This window comes from Lampetra planeri, chromosome 2, assembly GCF_965212315.1.
Source record: "Lampetra planeri chromosome 2, kcLamPlan1.2.h2, whole genome shotgun sequence".
NCBI classification, from domain to species: Eukaryota; Metazoa; Chordata; class Hyperoartia; order Petromyzontiformes; family Petromyzontidae; genus Lampetra; species Lampetra planeri.
This window is the reverse complement of record NC_136108.1, coordinates 5761570-5778617: the sequence shown is the minus strand read 5'-3', so window position 1 is coordinate 5778617 and position 17048 is coordinate 5761570. Positions and strand designations below refer to the sequence as shown.

General features: G+C 55.6%; 1 protein-coding gene across 1 annotated transcript; it reads left to right on the top strand.

The window, feature by feature from the left end:
* Window positions 1-15060: 15060 nt before the first annotated feature.
* Window positions 15061-16643, top strand: LOC144725522 (homeobox protein Hox-B4-like). The gene is made up of 2 exons (XM_078604640.1): window positions 15061-15765; window positions 16265-16643. Exons 1-2 carry the CDS (start codon window positions 15228-15230, stop codon window positions 16552-16554), a joined length of 828 nt encoding a protein of 275 aa, XP_078460766.1. The 5' UTR covers window positions 15061-15227; the 3' UTR covers window positions 16555-16643.
* The last annotated feature ends 405 nt before the right edge of the window (window positions 16644-17048 follow it).

Here is a 17048-nt window from a genome sequence, read left to right as displayed (position 1 = left end):
GTATTAATCTGTATCCAGTCCCGCCCGCGTGTGCCGGTGATGGTTGTGGGGGTGGGGGACACACGTGGTGGTGGTGGTGGTGGCGATGATGAGGCTGCTATGAACGACGGTTGCACGACGAGAAGTAAGTTACCGTGCGTGTGTTGAACTTCTTTCGCACCGCACGTGGGCCAAGCCGCGCTGTTCGCACGACGTTAAAGAGTTCCCCGTCGCAGTGTGGTCGTGACATCAACGCGTGCTCGCCTCGTGGGAGACGGCGCGTTCAGCACGCACAGGTGCTCGCCAACAGCACTTGGCCCAACAGTCAGTTGAAGGCTACACGTGTGTGGAGGGGGGACCTTTGTCTTTATACAATAACAATCGTTCTTAAATCACGTGCAACGCGTTTTATGCTGTCGTTTCAAATGCACTTCACTGCCACTCATGAAAGTTTAAATGTATAGACACTGAAGTCATTATTATAATCTACAGCACCTTATACATCAATCTACACGTCGCCGAGAATCAGGCTCGCAGCCGATTTTCATATCGGGCCGTAAATTTACGTGCGCGGCGCGATAGATTGACATCTGAACCGATCCTGACACACTCGTGCTCACCCCACCCGCCCGCCCGCCCGCACACATCGCATCACGTCACGCTTGATCAACCCGCACGGGACATCGTGGTGACGTGTACGACCCCGACAATCGAGCGAACGATATCGCCGTGGTGAGCGGCTCCGCGTAGCAGTGGATTGACAAGGGCGGGGGGGCAAGGGAGGGTTGGGTTGGAGCTGTATAAATCTGAACTATGTTCGTCATTTAATTATTGTCTGTTACTAAGGTGCCTGCAACGCAGGGGAGGGTCCTTTCTGATGAATACATATATACCAACAATGCGTGTGTATTTATATAAATAAAAACGGGGGGAGGGGGGGAGGTGTCACTTCCAACGGCTCAGATAAAGTTGTATTTATCGGCACTGCCGCTGACGATTTTCCTCCTCCACCCCAATTCGTGACGACGAGGACACAAAGACAAAGATCCCCCGAATGGCGCTAACGTAGATTTTGGGGCAAGTACACCACTGTTATCGGGCGCCTGGCACGCGCGGGAGCACGCACGCACGCGCACGCACGCGTGTCTGTCTCCATCGCTGTCCAGCGCACGCCTCCTCGTCCGAGATGAGACTTGGTGCCCGCGACGCGTGCGATTCGCCCGCGTTTCTTGAGTCCGTGCCAGCAGCTAAATTTACCCGCGCGCCCCCAGTGAGCGAGTGAGCGAGTGACGCGCCCCGCCGAAATCCGACGTGGAAGGCGAGAGACGGTTACGAAACAGCAGTCAGCTGTGTGAAGTAACAGTCGTGTGTATGTGTGTGTGTCTGTGTGGACTCAGCCTCAAATGAGTACCTGGTGTGATGGGTAAACACCATCACTGGGGACACAAAGGCGGCTGAGCGTGGTGTTGGCCACCCATCCTCCCCCCTCGTGTGCCGTGCCCGGCTTCATAGGTGCTCGCAAACAGCACTTGCCCCAACAGCCTATATCCAACAGCCTCTTAAGGCTATATGGGGGATCTTTATCTTTTTTTTGTCTGCATCGGGAGCGGTGGTGCAGCGGTTAGCGCGCTGCACAAAAAACCCCGGCGAACTCGAGTTCAGATAATCATCACCAGCACCGGTGATGATTATCTGAACCAGGTCTTGGGCATCCACTAGGTCGGCTCGGCCTCAAACGAGCGCCAGCAACGGTGTTGTAAAGTATCAGCGCTTGGGAGAGAGAAAGGCGACCGCGGGTGGTTTGCTGTCCACCCCACCTCGCCGTGTGCCGTGCCGACCTTAATAGGTGCTCGCCCAACAGCACTTGCCCCAGCAGTCTGCCAAGGCTACACGGGGTGGGGGGGCATCTTTGTCTGTGTTATCAGCTACCGCTTACAGTCGTACGACGACAAACAGTCAGTCGACATCGTCGTTCCGTGCGAGCGAATTCCCGATTGCGCCATCGCGTGCTGTCGTCTCCGTCGTATTTATCGCAATGTCGTGAGCTATGCGTGGCGCTGATTGTATCGACGGCGCCATCGATCGCGTCGATTGTATTTGCGACGTCCGCGCTGATTTCTATCGATTTGCGCCGCTCGCGTTGCGTTCCGGTTGTGTTGCGTTGACCGATTCGATTTGCGTCCAGACGGCTTTGGGCCATTTCTGATTTTTTTTCCGCGAGCAAATGACGCGTCGTTGTTATCGCGCGAAGGCCCAGCCGCGGTTGTATCGTGGGGCCCGAATCGGCGTGTGTACGGGGCTGCTAGCGGCGGCGGCGGCGGCCTTTGCTTACATGCTCCGTGCCTTGCTCTGCTCGGTGCTTAGCGTTCTATTATTATTCATCCAAAATATAGGGGAGGGCAGGAGAGGGGGGATATGGATGATATTGGTCGCGAAAGCCCTACGTGTTAAACTATCTTATTCATAGCGCTCCAAGTCTGTCTGACGTCCGTCGTCTTACAAAGTCAACCGCGCGTGTTCATCTTTCGCTCCCCGTGGTTGACCGTTGTTGTTGTTTTAATTCCCTGTCGTTCATTTGTCGCTTGCCCCTCAACTGTACGCCGTTTGTGTGTCGATGACGCCGTTTGTGTGTCGATGACGCAGTTTGTGTGTCGATGACGCCGTTTGTGTGTCGATGACGCCGTTTGTGTGTCGATGACGCCGTTTGTGTGTCGATGACGCCGTTTGTGTGTCGATGACGCCGTTTGTGTGTCGATGACGCCGTTTGTGTGTCGATGACGCCGTTTGTGTGTCGATGACGCAGTTTGTGTGTCGATGACGCCGTTTGTGTGTCGATGACGCCGTTTGTGTGTCGATGACGCAGTTTGTGTGTCGATGGCTCTGTTTGTGTGTCGATGACGCAGTTTGTGTGTCGATGACGCAGTTTGTGTGTCGATGAAGCAGTTTGTGTGTCAATGACGTCGTTTGTGTGTCGATGACGCAGTTTGTGTGTCGATGAAGCAGTTTGTGTGTCGATGACGCAGTTTGTGTGTCGATGAAGCAGTTTGTGTGTCGATGACGCCGTTTGTGTGTCGATGAAGCAGTTTGTGTGTCGATGAAGCAGTTTGTGTGTCGATGACGCAGTTTGTGTGTCGATGAAGCAGTTTGTGTGTCGATGACGCCGTTTGTGTGTCGATGAAGCAGTTTGTGTGTCGATGACGCCGTTTGTGTGTCGATGAAGCAGTTTGTGTGTCGATGGCGCCGTTTGTGCGTCGATGAAGCAGTTTGTGTGTCGATGGCGCCGTTTGTGCGTCGATGAAGCAGTTTGTGTGTCGATGACGCCGTTTGTGCGTCGATGAAGCAGTTTGTGTGTCGATGACGCCGTTTGTGCGTCGATGAAGCAGTTTGTGTGTCGATGGCGCCGTTTGTGCGTCGATGAAGCAGTTTGTGTGTCGATGGCGCCGTTTGTGCGTCGATGAAGCAGTTTGTGTGTCGATGGCGCCGTTTGTGCGTCGATGAAGCAGTTTGTGTGTCGATGACGCCGTTTGTGTGGCGATGACGCCGTTTGTGTGTCGATGGCTCCGTTTGTGTGTTGATGACGCAGTTTGTGTGTCGATGACGCCGTTTGTGTGTCGATGGCGCAGTTTGTGTGTCGATGACGCAGTTTGTGTGCCGATGGCGCAGTTTGTGTGTTGATGACGCAGTTTGTGTGTCGATGACGCCGTTTGTGTGTCGATGGCTCCGTTTGTGTGTTGATGACACAGTTTGTGTGTCGATGGCGCAGTTTGTGTGTTGATGACGCAGTTTGTGTGTCGATGGCGCAGTTTGTGTGTTGATGACGTAGTTTGTGTGTCGATGACGCAGTTTGTGTGTTGATGACGCAGTTTGTGTGTCGATGACGCCGTTTGTGTGTCGATGGCTCCGTTTGTGTGTTGATGACGCAGTTTGTGTGCCGATGGCGCAGTTTGTGTGTTGATGACGCAGTTTGTGTGTCGATGACGCCGTTTGTGTGTCGATGGCTCCGTTTGTGTGTTGATGACACAGTTTGTGTGTCGATGGCGCAGTTTGTGTGTTGATGACGCAGTTTGTGTGTCGATGGCGCAGTTTGTGTGTTGATGACGCAGTTTGTGTGTCGATGACGCAGTTTGTGTGTTGATGACACAGTTTGTGTGTCGATGGCGCAGTTTGTGTGTTGATGACGTAGTTTGTGTGTCGATGGCGCAGTTTGTGTGTTGATGACGTAGTTTGTGTGTCGATGGCGCAGTTTGTGTGTTGATGACGCAGTTTGTGTGTCGATTCCGCTGTGTGTTGATTGCGCCGTTTGTGTTGATGGGGTTTTCTCTTCGTCGTCCCAATTTTCGCATTGGTATCGCTCGTGCTGGTCGCGTTTGTCGTCGATCTGTGGCGTTCCACGGCGTTGTTCGTCCGCCAACGTTCCTACTCTCACTTGTGGTCTCGATCTGTTGAACCCTGACTCCCCCACCCCATCCTCCTCCTCCTCCCTCACCCTCCCCACCAGCCCGAACCTCACGTGCTCCCTCCCCAGACACCTCCTCGCGCCGCGTGTCCTGACGGCCTCCATCGCTAATTGCTGACATTAACGTCACCGTTTTATCAGCCTTCACCGCAGATGAATGTCTCCAGAATTGCATCCACCACCACCACCACCCCATCCACCACACCGCCAGCGCCACCCCATCCACCACCACCACCCCATCCACACCACCACCACCACCCCATCCACCACCACCACCACCCCATCCACCACCACCACCACCCCATCCACCACCACCACCACCCCATCCACCACACCGCCAGCGCCACCCCATCCACCACCACCACCACCCCATCCACCACCACCACCACCACCCCATCCACCACCACCACCACCCCATCCACCACCACCACCACCACCACCCCATCCACCACCACCACCCCATCCACCACACCGCCAGCGCCACCCCATCCACCACCACCACCACCCCATCCACCACCACCACCACCACCCCATCCACCACCACCACCACCCCATCCACCACCACCACCACCACCCCATCCACCACCACCACCACCACCCCATCCACCACACCGCCAGCGCCACCCCCTCCCCCCGCGGCGATTGCGCGCGCGTGAGACGGCACCGCGTGAAGAGCGACCCCACGCTCCAAGCCCTTACGGTGCCGGGCCCCGCGATGGCTCTCCGGGCCCTCTTCCTCCGCAACCTCCACACGCGTCGACGTTCGGCGCAAATGAGCCGCCGACAACCCCACATCCCCCCCCGCCCGCTGCTTGGACTTTTTGTTGTTGCTGTTGTTGCTGTTGTTGTTGCTGTTTTTGTTGTTCGACTTTTATCCTCCCCTTTCGCGTACGCCGCGATGATTGTGCGCATTGTATGTTCATCGTTTCTCGTGAGCGATGGCATTTAATACGGGGGCGGTGGGGGTGGTGGGGGGTGGTGGTGTGGGGGGGTGGTGGGGGGTGGTGGTGTGGGGGGGTGGTGGGGGGGTGGTGGGGGGGGGGCTGGTGGGGGCGTGGTTCCCCGCTGACGGGGGCCACCGAGCGGGGGAGTCTCGTGGGAGCACAGAGTCGTGACGTTGTCCACGTGTGTGTTACTGTATGCACACGTGTGTGTGTTACTGTATGCACACGTGTGTGTGTGTTACTGTATGCACACGTGTGTGTGTGTTACTGTATGCACACGTGTGTGTGTTACTGTATGCACACGTGTGTGTGTTACTGTATGCACACACGTATGTGTTACTGTATGCACACGTGTGTGTGTTACTGTATGCACACACTGTGTGTGTTATTGTATGCAAACGTGTGTGTGTGTTACTGTATGCACACGTGTGTGTGTTACTGTATGCACACGTGTGTGTGTGTGTTACTGTATGCACACGTGTGTTGAACTTTATTCGCAACCGTACGTAGGCCCTACCGCGCTCATCGGAGGCACCGAGGGGGTGGGGGAGGTGGGTGCAAGGGGCTCCCAGTGGCGTCTTGGCATTCCCGTGAGCCGGAGCCGCATCAACTCCTGCCCGCCCTCCCCGCCCGCCCGCATGCGACTCGGGAGTGTTGTGGGCGCGCGCCGCGGAGCGAGACCACGCGGTGACGGGGACTAAAAATAGAGACCCCCCCTCCTCCTCCTCCTCATCATCCTCCTCGTTCCCATAGAGCCGGGGGGGGCGGGGGGGGAACTCCACAAACCATCCACGAGTAAAGTTACAGGGAAAACGTCATCGACTGACGAGGGGGCTACACACACACACACAGACACACGTGTGTCTGTCTGGGGACAAAGATCCCCATATAGCCTTAACAGACTGTAGGGGAAAGTTCCGTTAGCGAGCACCTATGAAGGCCGGAACGGTACACGACGGGGGGTGTGTGGCCAGCACTACGCCCGACCGCCTTTGTCTCCCTAGTGGCGATGTTTACCAGAGGTGGGACAAAGTCATTGTTATGCAAGTCCAAGTCGAGTCGCAAGTTATCAAATTCATGACTCGAGTCTGACTCGAGTCCAAGTCACATGACTCGAGTCCACATCTCATAGGTGGGACAAAGTCATTGTTATGCAAGTCCAAGTCGAGTCGCAAGTCATCAAATTCATGACTCGAGTCTGACTCGAGTCCAAGTCACATGACTCGAGTCCACACCTCTGATGTTTACACACCGCACCAGGTACTCATTTAATCGTCACTGGTGTTGGCCGTGAGTGGGAATCGAACCCGGGTCGCCGGGTTCATAGCGCAGCGTGCTAACCGCTACACCACCGTTGTCTGCGTGTCTGGGGAGCGGTGGTGTAGCGGTTAGCGCGCTGCGCTATGAATCCGGGTTCGATTCCCGCTCACGGCCAACACCAGTGACGATTATCTGAACCGGTCCTGGGCCTCCCCTAAGTTGACTCAGCCTCAAATGAGTACCTGGTGCGCTGTGTAAACATGGCCACCCTCCTCGTATACCGATACGGCCTTCATAGGTGCTCACTAACAGCACTTGCACCTACAGTCCGTTAAGGCTATACGGGAGATCTTTGTATTTGTCTTTGTGTCGGCCTTCATAGATGCTCGCTGACAGAACTTGCCCCGACAGTCTGTTAAAGGCTCTACGGGGGATCTTTGTCTTTGTGTGTCTACATTGAGGGAGCGGTCGTGTAGCGGTTTGTGGGATGTGCAACGAATCCGATTCCTGGCCAGGGCTAACAACAGTGAGGATTACCTTAAACAGCATTGATCTACGCCCCCCCCCCCCCTAGGTCAACTCATCCTCAAAATAGTACCTGGTCCGGTGTGTAAACATCGCCATTAGGGAGACAAAGGCGGCCGGGTGTGGATCTGTGCCGTGCCGGCATTTCATAGGTGCTCGCTAACAGCACTTCCCCCAACAATCTGTTAAGGCTACACGGGGCGCCTTTGTCTTTATAGGGTGGGGTGCAGATACAGGCGTGGGTGGCTGTAGGTGTGTGTAGCTGTCTGTGCGAATAGAGATGTAGGTAAGGGTGCATCCTTTAGGTGGGTGCAGGCGGAAATGCAGCTGTACGGGTGCGTACTTGAACGTTTACGCAGCGTTATATTCGGAGGTAGGTGCGTATCTGCGGGTGTGTGCATCAGCTAACCACACAGCTAAAGGTGTTTGCATCCGCGGGTGTGTATGGGTGTTCAGCTGTAGAGCAGGGTGCAGCTGTAGATGAGGTTGCAGCTGTAGATGAGGTTGCAGCTGTAGATGAGGCTGCAGCTGTAGGAGTTCTCTTGCAGGCTCCGTGCCGCGTGAGGCGCGCGCGGTCTCGTCCTCGGGGTCACAGAGGGGTCACGCACTCGGGGCGAGGCTGCCCTCATTAACGATTCACTGCTCATCATCATCACCACCACCGCCGCCAAAGTCCTCCCGCTCTCATCGTCATCATCATCGTCGTCGTCGTCATCATCCTACGATCACCATCACAGCGTGTCTCTCTCCCTCTGCGTCTGTCTCTTTTTTTTGTTATTTCCCCGAACGCTCTGAACTTCAATGCGGCGCGCGGAGACGGGAGAGTAAATCAGAGCGCGACGCGACGCCCGAGCCTCTATCGCGTAGCTCGCGAGAAAAATAAAACATCCCTAAACGGTTTACACGACACGCGGCCCGCAACTAAATTACAACCGCGTTGTATTTACAGTACACATTTTTATTATACTTTATGCGCGGGCATATTCTGCCAGAGTGTGTCTCTCTCTCTCTCTCTCGCGCGCGCGCGCGTGTGTGTGTGTGTGCGTGATTCCGAAGTGTGGAATTCACGTCTATTTATCTGCTCTATTATTTAGAGTGACAACTTGCGAGGAGAGGGGGGGGAGAGAAACCTTTTGAGTGCAGCACGCGCGAGGTGCTGATGGCCCCCGCGTGCTTTATGAGCGGTTATTGTTGAGCGCTTCAAACAGTACGGTGTGTGTGTACTTACAGTTTGTGTGTGTGAGTGTGTATGCTCGCTATCAGCACTTGCCCCAACATTCTATCGCAGGCTATACGGGGGATCTTTGTCTTTGTGTTTGTTTGTGTGCGTGTTTGTGTGCGCTCGCTAACAGCACTTGCCCCAACATTCTTTCGCAGGCTATACGGGGGATATTTGTCTTTGTTTGTGTGTGTGTTTGCGTGCATGTTTGTGTGCGCTCGCTAACAGCACTTGCCCCAACATTTTATCGCAGGCTATACGGGGGATCTTTGTTTTTTTGTTTGTTTGTGTGTATGTTTGTGTGTATGTTTGTGTGTATATTTGTGTGCATGTTTGTGTGCGCTCGCGAACAGCACTTGTCTCAACAGTCTGGTAAGGCTATACGGAGGATGTTTGCCTTTATCGTTTTGTGTGTGTGGGTTTATGTGTGTTTGTGTGTGTTTGTGTGGGTTTCTGTGGGTTTATGCGTGTTTGTGTGTGTTTGTTTGTGTCTGTGTGTGTTTGTGTGGGGTTGTGTGTGTTTGTGTGTGTCTGTGTGTGTTTGTGTGTGTTTGTGTGTGTTTGTGTGTGTCTGTGTGGGGTTGTGTGTGTTTGTGTGTGTGTTTGTGTGTGTCTGTGTGGGGTTGTGTGGGTTTGTGTGTGTTTGTGTGTGTCTGTGTGGGGTTGTGTGTGTTTGTGTGTGTCTGTGTGGGGTTGTGTGTTTGTGTTTGAGCTGCCATTGGGGGAGACAAATAGGGCCGGGAGCGGTGCTGACCACCCCCCCCCCCCCTCGTGTGCAGTGCCGGCCTGCATAGGTGCTGTTTGCTAAGAGCACTTGCCCCAACAGTCCGTGCAGGCTATCATGGTTTGTGTGCTGCTGCTGCTTTAGTGTTTCCCAGCAAAGAGGCACACGATGAGGGTTCAATGAAAAAAAACCGTGACGATTTTAAAGTCGTTAATTTATTTATGCATTCATGTTCACATAATCACACCGTCTCTTTAAGTGCCCCCGTGTCCAGCTACTCAACTCGTTTCACATTACAGTATATATACATATATATTTACAACTAATACCGGACATTACCTGCCACGTAAATTAATCGCGCCGAGCAAACTCCTTCGGTCGAGGGGCATCGTAATAACAATAAAGAACAACAAGAACAACGACAACAATCAATGGCTGAGCAACGCCGTACAGTTTACGGGCTTTCTTCGACACAACGTGAAGAACAAAATCGCGCGCGCCATTTTAACGTCTCTCTCGCTCTCTTCTCCCCGTCTTCCCAGCGCGTACGTCGCGTTAACCATCATTTCCATTTCGCAACAAACGACAACAAAAAATATCATCATCATCATCATGGCCGCCTTTGCTCCGTGAGGCTCGCGCATGCGGTGTTGTTGTTGTCGTTGCGAAAGGGATTCCATCGATGGGAACACATCCCCGGCTCGCGATGTTAACCGAGCGCTTTGCAGCGCTGCATGGCCGCGCGGCTACGCGAGGCGGCGGGCACAGGAAGGGAGGAGGAGGAGGAGGGGGCGGCGGGATGGGAGCGCTCACGAGAGGAGTGGTGGTGGCGTTGCGAGTTCCCGTACAGCCGCGCCATGTCGCTATTGCGCCGGTTATCCGAGCTCGGCGCCGCTTGCACAGCGCTTGAGAAACGCCAACAGCGAGCGACGACGCCTCCTCCTCCTCCTACCGCTGCTGCTGCTGCTGCTCCTTATCACGACTGCGGCGGAGGCTTTTTGCCCGAGTCGCCACCGCCGTCACAACCGGGCTTCGATGTTTTTTTTCCTATTTTGTGCAACAATATATAAACACACGCGCGTGAGTTTGGAAGGAACGCGAGATAAGAGAGCGAGGAAATGAACGATTTCCACCCACACCGGATGGCTTTTTTGCGTGCGCCACGATGAGACGAAAGCAGCACGCGCTGTTCGGGGCTCGAGTTGAGCGCGTTTATAAAAGCGCTCGCACCGGGACCACGTCGCGTTTGAGAGCCGTCGCGGTTTTCGTTTATTTGTTTGTTTGTTGGGGAGGGTGGACGCAGGTTATTGTTGTTGTTGTTGTTGGGAGGGGGTGGGGGGGGGGACGGTCTTGTTGTGCGAGACGTAACATTCTGGCGATGTCACGCATGAGCCGTAGATAGACGTCACCGGGGAGCGTTGTGTGCGGGTGGGTCGCGTTTGGGTTGTTGTTGTTGTTGTCGTTGTTGTTGTTGTTGCGTGGAGCCGCGCGCAAACGAACTAGCGGGCGGGCGCGCGCGCGCGAGGCGCCTCGGGTTGAGACAGCGGGAGTGAGGGGTGGGGGGCAGCCCGATACGACTCACAGCAGTAGACTTAGGGGGGGGGGGGGTCGACAGTTGCGGGTTTATTACAGAAAGAACAAAGCAGCAACAAACAAAAACATAACTACAGGGGGGGGGGGGGGGTCGACCGAGTACAGGAAGCCGCGATTCGCGCTACGAAAAGTTGCGGGACATCCGCGTTGTGCTCCGGTCAATGATTAACTCACGCGGTTAAAGTTTTGCTAAGGATTTGAAACACGGTAATTAAACGAGCAATAAAGTACACTCACATACACACACACGCGCGGTTAAAGTTTTGCTAAGGATTTGAAACACGGTAATTAAATGAGCAATAAAGTACACGCACACATACACACATACGTGTGTGTGTATGTGTGTGTGTCTGCATGCACGCGCAAATAGCCCAGAGGGCCATTTAAAGCTTTCGAGGTTTAAAAAAAATATATCGTAATTTGTAACAACAATGCCGCCGTTCAAATCACAGGGCCATGACCCCCCCTCCCCACTGATCAGTTGGGAAGGAAACTAAATAATCTTTCGTTATTGTACCCGCAACGACCCCGATTTCCATCGTAGATGTGGCTCTCGGTTTCTTCTTGTTGTTATCTCGGTTAATATACACCGCTGATACAACGGGCGCGTGTCTACGTGTGCAACAAAGACACAGATCCCCCGTATAGCCTTCAACAGCCTGTTGGGGCAAGTGCTGTTAGCGAGCACCCTATGAAGGCCGGCGCGGCACACGAGGTGGGTGCTGTGCCAAGATCCACACCCGGCCGCCTTTGTCTCCCCCAGTGGCGATGTTTACACACAACACGAGGTAGTCGTTTGAGGCTGAATCGACCTAGGGGAGGGCCCAGGACCAGTTCCGATTCATCGTCACTGAGTTTGGCCTTGAGCGGGAATCGAATACGGGTGGCAATGTTCGTAGCGCATCACGCTAACCGCCACACTGCCGCTCCCCATAACATACATACCCACACACACATATATAAATACATACGAGATTTCTCCATTCTCTCCGACATTAAATAAAACAATCCCTATTATTATTATTATTTTTTTTGAACGAGCCTATTATGCATCTTCTTATTCTTTGGTTCTTTCGGTAAAGTCACGTAGATAGAAAATAAATAAAAATTATTTTAAAAAATCACGACGTTTATATCTACGTGACTTTACCGAAAGAACCATAGAATATGAATTCCTGCAGTCACGAAAGCTTTAAGTCTGTTATGCATCGTGAAATCCACCGACGCAGCAACGTCATAATAACTGACACGCACGCTCACGGAATTGGTTAAACAAACCACGAGGCCGTACTAATTGGAGAGGTCACGCCCGTGGGTTAATGAGGAGGCCGACTCGCTCGGCGGTCAGTGGCCGTCACCTCGGCCCGTGAATCCGGGGTGCTCCTTCGGGCAGTGGGGGGAGCGGAGGTCGGGTGGAGGTGGAGGAGGAGGTGGTGAAGTGGAGCGAGGGGGGGCACGCGGCGCTGTGAGCCCGTGGCAACTCGACACAAAAAGCGCGTCCTGCCGTGGCCGCGCGTCGCTCGCTCCCTGTAAGAAACACAACGGGACGGGCAACGGAGTGAGCAGCACGAGACACGGGCTGCAGCTTACCTGCACCGCCACCTTCCTCCCCGCGAGGCCTGTGCCGCCTCGGTCGCGACCTTCATTAATTGCGGCGTCTTCTGACCACGCCACATGAATGCCGTGCCCCGTTCGCTCGTCCCAGGGTACCCCCCCCCCCCCCACGGTTCCTCACGCCACGTCCACCGCAGGACGCACGGTTGCTCCGCCGTAGGAAGCCGTGGTGGTGGTGGGGGGGGGGGGGGGGTCGGAGGTGGGAGTCGTCGTTGTCGTCGTACCCCCGGGCGGGACACGCGGGCCTCATTGAGCGACGCGACACGACACGGTCGCATACACAAAGGACGCACACAGCCACCGTGCACAGAGCGCGGGGTCATGTCCAAGGCGCGCCCGGGAGATGAGCCGCGCGCTGAACTTTTGGCCACGGAGCGCGCTTCATCTCCGGCGGAGCGAGCGAGCGGGCAGACCTCTCTGCGCACCGCCCTTCGCCTATCAAGGAGGCGGCGGCGGCGGTGCCGTGGAGCTCGTAAAGCTCTCGGCGTGCTAAAGGAATTATTCATTATACACTCGTTACGACTCCCTTCTGCCCTGACCTCTTCCCATTATGATGCTGGCACCCGCCGTACATCTACGCGTGAGAGCGAGCGAGCGAGCGAGAGAGACGCGCGCGTCCACGACTGTCTGTATGTACGTGGAACTTCTTTCGCACCGTACGTAGCCAACCGTGCTAATCGGAGGTGCGGCGGCGGGGGGGGGCAACAAACTAAACACAAAAAAGCAGACGAATGATTTCAACCTAAATGGCAGACTTTGTACACAGGCGAAAACAGACAAACACACGCAGACAGACACGCGCAGACACACACACAAAGCCAGGCAGACAAAGACAAACAGACACACACAACGCACACAGACAGATGCGCGTGTGCACAACGAGAGACAAGCAACGAAAGACACGCGCACAAGAGAAAAGACGGTCCTAGCAGACAACAACACACACATATACATACACGATATATACGCAACAGTGCACGCACAAATATGTTTACGGGATACATCCAACCCAAAGAGACAGGCACACGCTATGAAGACACAGAGGCAAAACACAGTTATTCACGCGCACGCACCAAACTGTCCCCTTCTTGCACGCGGTCGCATGCCAAAATGACGTCTGTGCGTACAATTGTAATCATTCGGGCGAACCTTGACGAGGCTGCTTTAGATATCTGTAGTCAGACATCTCCGGCAAGACGAGCAGCGCGGGTCGCGTTATCATGCCACAGCCCCCCCCCTTCCCACAACCCGCGCGCTCTGAGTTGTCAACAATCTACGATGACTCAACGCTATCACCACCACCGCCTGCGTGGACGCAGCGATGAATTTCATTCGAGGCTGTGTTACCCCGCGAGCGAATGAACGAAATGGCACCGGGGGGGGGGGGGGTGCAGGGGGGGGGAGATGGCCGTCGAGCGAATGAAACCCACACCTCGCGGGGCTTACAGCCCCCCAAACCCGAAATGCAATGATTGTGCTTTGTGTAGTTGTGTGCCGTCCCGCCGTCGGGAGACGCATTGCGTTCTCGCGCCGTGCCCGCTGATAAGGGTGGCCGATGTATACCCTGTGGACTCGAATTTGTGCTGGCTTCTGGAATCCACAAATTCGATTCTTAAGGACTACATAGTCACCTCCTGTGCTACACCGGAGAGTCTGGAGTCGAACGGGGGAGCTGCTGCTGCTGGGGGTGGGTGGAGGGGGGTGCTGAACGTACATGTTGGGTTTTGGTACCTTCGAAAATTCGCCGCGGTTGCCACCGCCGCCAATTCTCGCCCAGAATGTACCTCCCCCCCCACCCTCCGCAACACCGCACCACCACCACCACCACCCACCACCCCCCGCGCCATCAAAATCAAAATACAGGACGGGCGACTCGCGGGGTGGACGCGATTCTGCAAACAATGGTCGTGAATCAAGACAATGAACGATCCCTGCTGGCGTGTCGGGCGTCTCCTTGTCGCGCGGGGCAGCACCGAGGTTGCACCCAATTTGTGCCTGTTTTGTTTACCCTGAGTCACCCCGTCGTAGGTTTTGTCATGCAAATGCTTGACCTTAATTTCCCTTCATTGCGGATGACGCGGACCACTGTAAAGCATTCGTTTAGTTTTTATTATTATTATTATTTAAATGTAACAGTCTACGCCACGTAAAAACCGACACCACGAGATCTGCATGGCGCACCATTACCCATCAATACAGTCTCGATACAGTCCGCGGCAAACCGCCCGGCCTGCGCTACCAACGCGGTCTGCGTTCACGAGGAGAGATGGAGGACTCGGCTCGTGGAGACGCGCGAACCATCGCGGCTCTCCGGCTCCTGTGAGAGGGGCCGGGGGGGGGGGCTCGGTAGTGGGGGGGGGGCCCTCGGGGTGGGGGGCCCTGAGAGAAGTGGGGGGCACGAGGCACTGCGCACGAGGCTCCTACAAGGGGGGGTGGGGGCGGTGGATTCTGCAGCGCACAAAGAAAGGGGTGCAATACCCGCTACCCGTGGCCTGCTCCGCGTCTCGGAGGAGTAGCTTGGATGCGTTTCAAGAGAAAGGCGTCCTCCTACCTACACGCGTTGCGCTCCACTACGCCGCGTGGAGTTTGCCCTGATTTCTTTTTTTTCGTGCGGGTGAGTCTAGCGGAGGACTAGACGAGCCGCGAGTCCTTTTCGCGAACGAGTCGTCGGTGAAAATCGCAAGTTTGCCCTCCCAAAAGTGCAAATGCCTGCGATGGATTTTCTAAATCACCCACTTTGAGGACATTCATCATCCGAGGTTTTGTCGGCGCGCTCCGACGCGCGCCGCGCTATTGGCCGGGGCGCGCCATGTGACCGCTCAACTTTGCACTTTTGCCCGGGCGGAGGAGGGATTTAGGAGCAGAAAACGACAAACGCGAGAAAAATTAGTATTTTTCCACCCTCCGAAATTTATGGCCATGAGCTCGTTCTTGATGAACTCCAACTATGTGGACCCCAAATTCCCTCCGTGCGAGGAGTACTCGCAAAACAGCTACATCCCCGAGCAGGATGCCGAGTTTTACGCTGGCGGGGGCCAGCCGGCGCCCGCACCGACATTCCCCGCGCCGCCGCACCAAGCGCTGTACGAGTCTGCGACCGACTACAGCCCCGAGGAGCCGGGCTACAGCTGCGAGCGCCTCCTGCACGTCTCCGGGGCGGCGGCCGCGGCGGCTGCGGCTGCCGCCGCCGGACGGGGTCTCGGCCAGGCACGCCGTCCGCCCGACTCCCAGAGCCGCGGCCCCGAGGCGAGGCAAGCGGCTCAGCACCGCCCCAAGGAGTGCGACGACTCGGAGGGCGCGGCACTGGCATCGGGGGTGTGTAGCCAGAGCGGCGCGGGCGGGCAGCAGCAGCTGCAGCAGCAGCAGAGTCAGCAGCAGCAGAACGGAGGAGCGGCGGCACTGAAGCAGCCGGTCGTGTACCCGTGGATGAAAAAGATCCACGTGAGCACAGGTGAGGAAGCGGGCGACCGAGTGTTTACAGCCGCGTGGAGACGGGGGGGAGGCAGCCGCTTTTGGTTGTGAAAGGCGGAGGACCATCAAAGGGGCTCCTTTTTCCCCGCAGATTTATGCGGAGCCGGCGTGGTGGCCGGTAATTACACCCCCCATAAATTTTTATTGCCGGCAATTGCGCCGTCGGCCATGTGGCATTTGCAATTCTGCCCATTGAAGTCTCCTCCACCCACGAGTTAGCCTTTAACGCGCGTTAAGGAACACGCAACAACAAAAAAAACCCCACAGCGCCTCGGCTGTGATTTGTATAAAAAAAAACTAAAATCTAAAGGGGGTTCAGAGAGAGGCGATCTTAGCGGCGGGGGCCACTGCGGTTCGAGGCGTCGCAGCCGCGTCGTGAGTTCGACGGCGGCGTCGGCGGGGTGAGAATCCGTCTCGCAACGAGATGGGGATGGGGGGGGGGGTGTCGGTGCCCATTGATGTCTTTTAAACGTTTACAGTGAACCCCAACTACACCGGCGGGGAGCTGAAGCGCTCGCGCACCGCCTACACGCGGCAGCAGGTGCTCGAGCTGGAGAAGGAGTTCCACTTCAACCGCTACCTCACCCGCCGGCGCCGCATCGAGATCGCGCACGCGCTCTGCCTCACCGAGCGCCAGATCAAGATCTGGTTCCAGAACCGGCGCATGAAGTGGAAGAAGGACCACAAACTCCCCAACACCAAGGTCAAATTGAACACGGCCTCGTCCACCCCTGCCAACCCCGTGTCGCAGGGAGCCTCGCAGTGTTAAGTGGTGGTGGTGGTTGGGGGGGATGGTGGTGGAAGGGAAGTCGGGGAGCGCGGCGCTTTCGAGCGTTCGAGTCGGTGGTGTCCGCGCGTTCCGATGCCGCGTGCCCCCCCCCACACTTCTTGCTCTCAGACGCAGGGAGGGGGGCAGTGGGGGGGGGGGGCTCCTGAGGTTTATCGCCGGTCACGGACGGCCGAGGCCGGCGAGAAGGTCGGGGCGTTGACGCGATGTTTGCATTCATTCCAGCAGTCTCGTAAACATTTCCGTATTTAATTCACAGCTTTAAAGTTGCAGCTTCTCTCGACGTGTGTCAAAATCGCCCCGCGTGGCGTCGCAGGATGTCATTTAGGTGAAATGTCGTGGCTTCACGTGCAGTATTTATATACTATTTGTAAAACGCAATAAAATTCGGACGAAAAGGTTCCTTTTTGTTTAATGTGAACGCGGTGTACTATAGTTATAATATTGACAATAATAATAATTATATGAACAACAAC

Bases quoted from the DNA above. Each gene is read 5' to 3' on its own strand.
- LOC144725522 (XM_078604640.1), top strand. From the start codon at position 15,228: ATGGCCATGAGCTCGTTCTTGATGAACTCCAACTATGTGGACCCCAAA. The intron at 15,766-16,264 runs GTGAGGAAGCGG...AAACGTTTACAG, and splicing joins AAAGATCCACGTGAGCACAG to TGAACCCCAACTACACCGGC.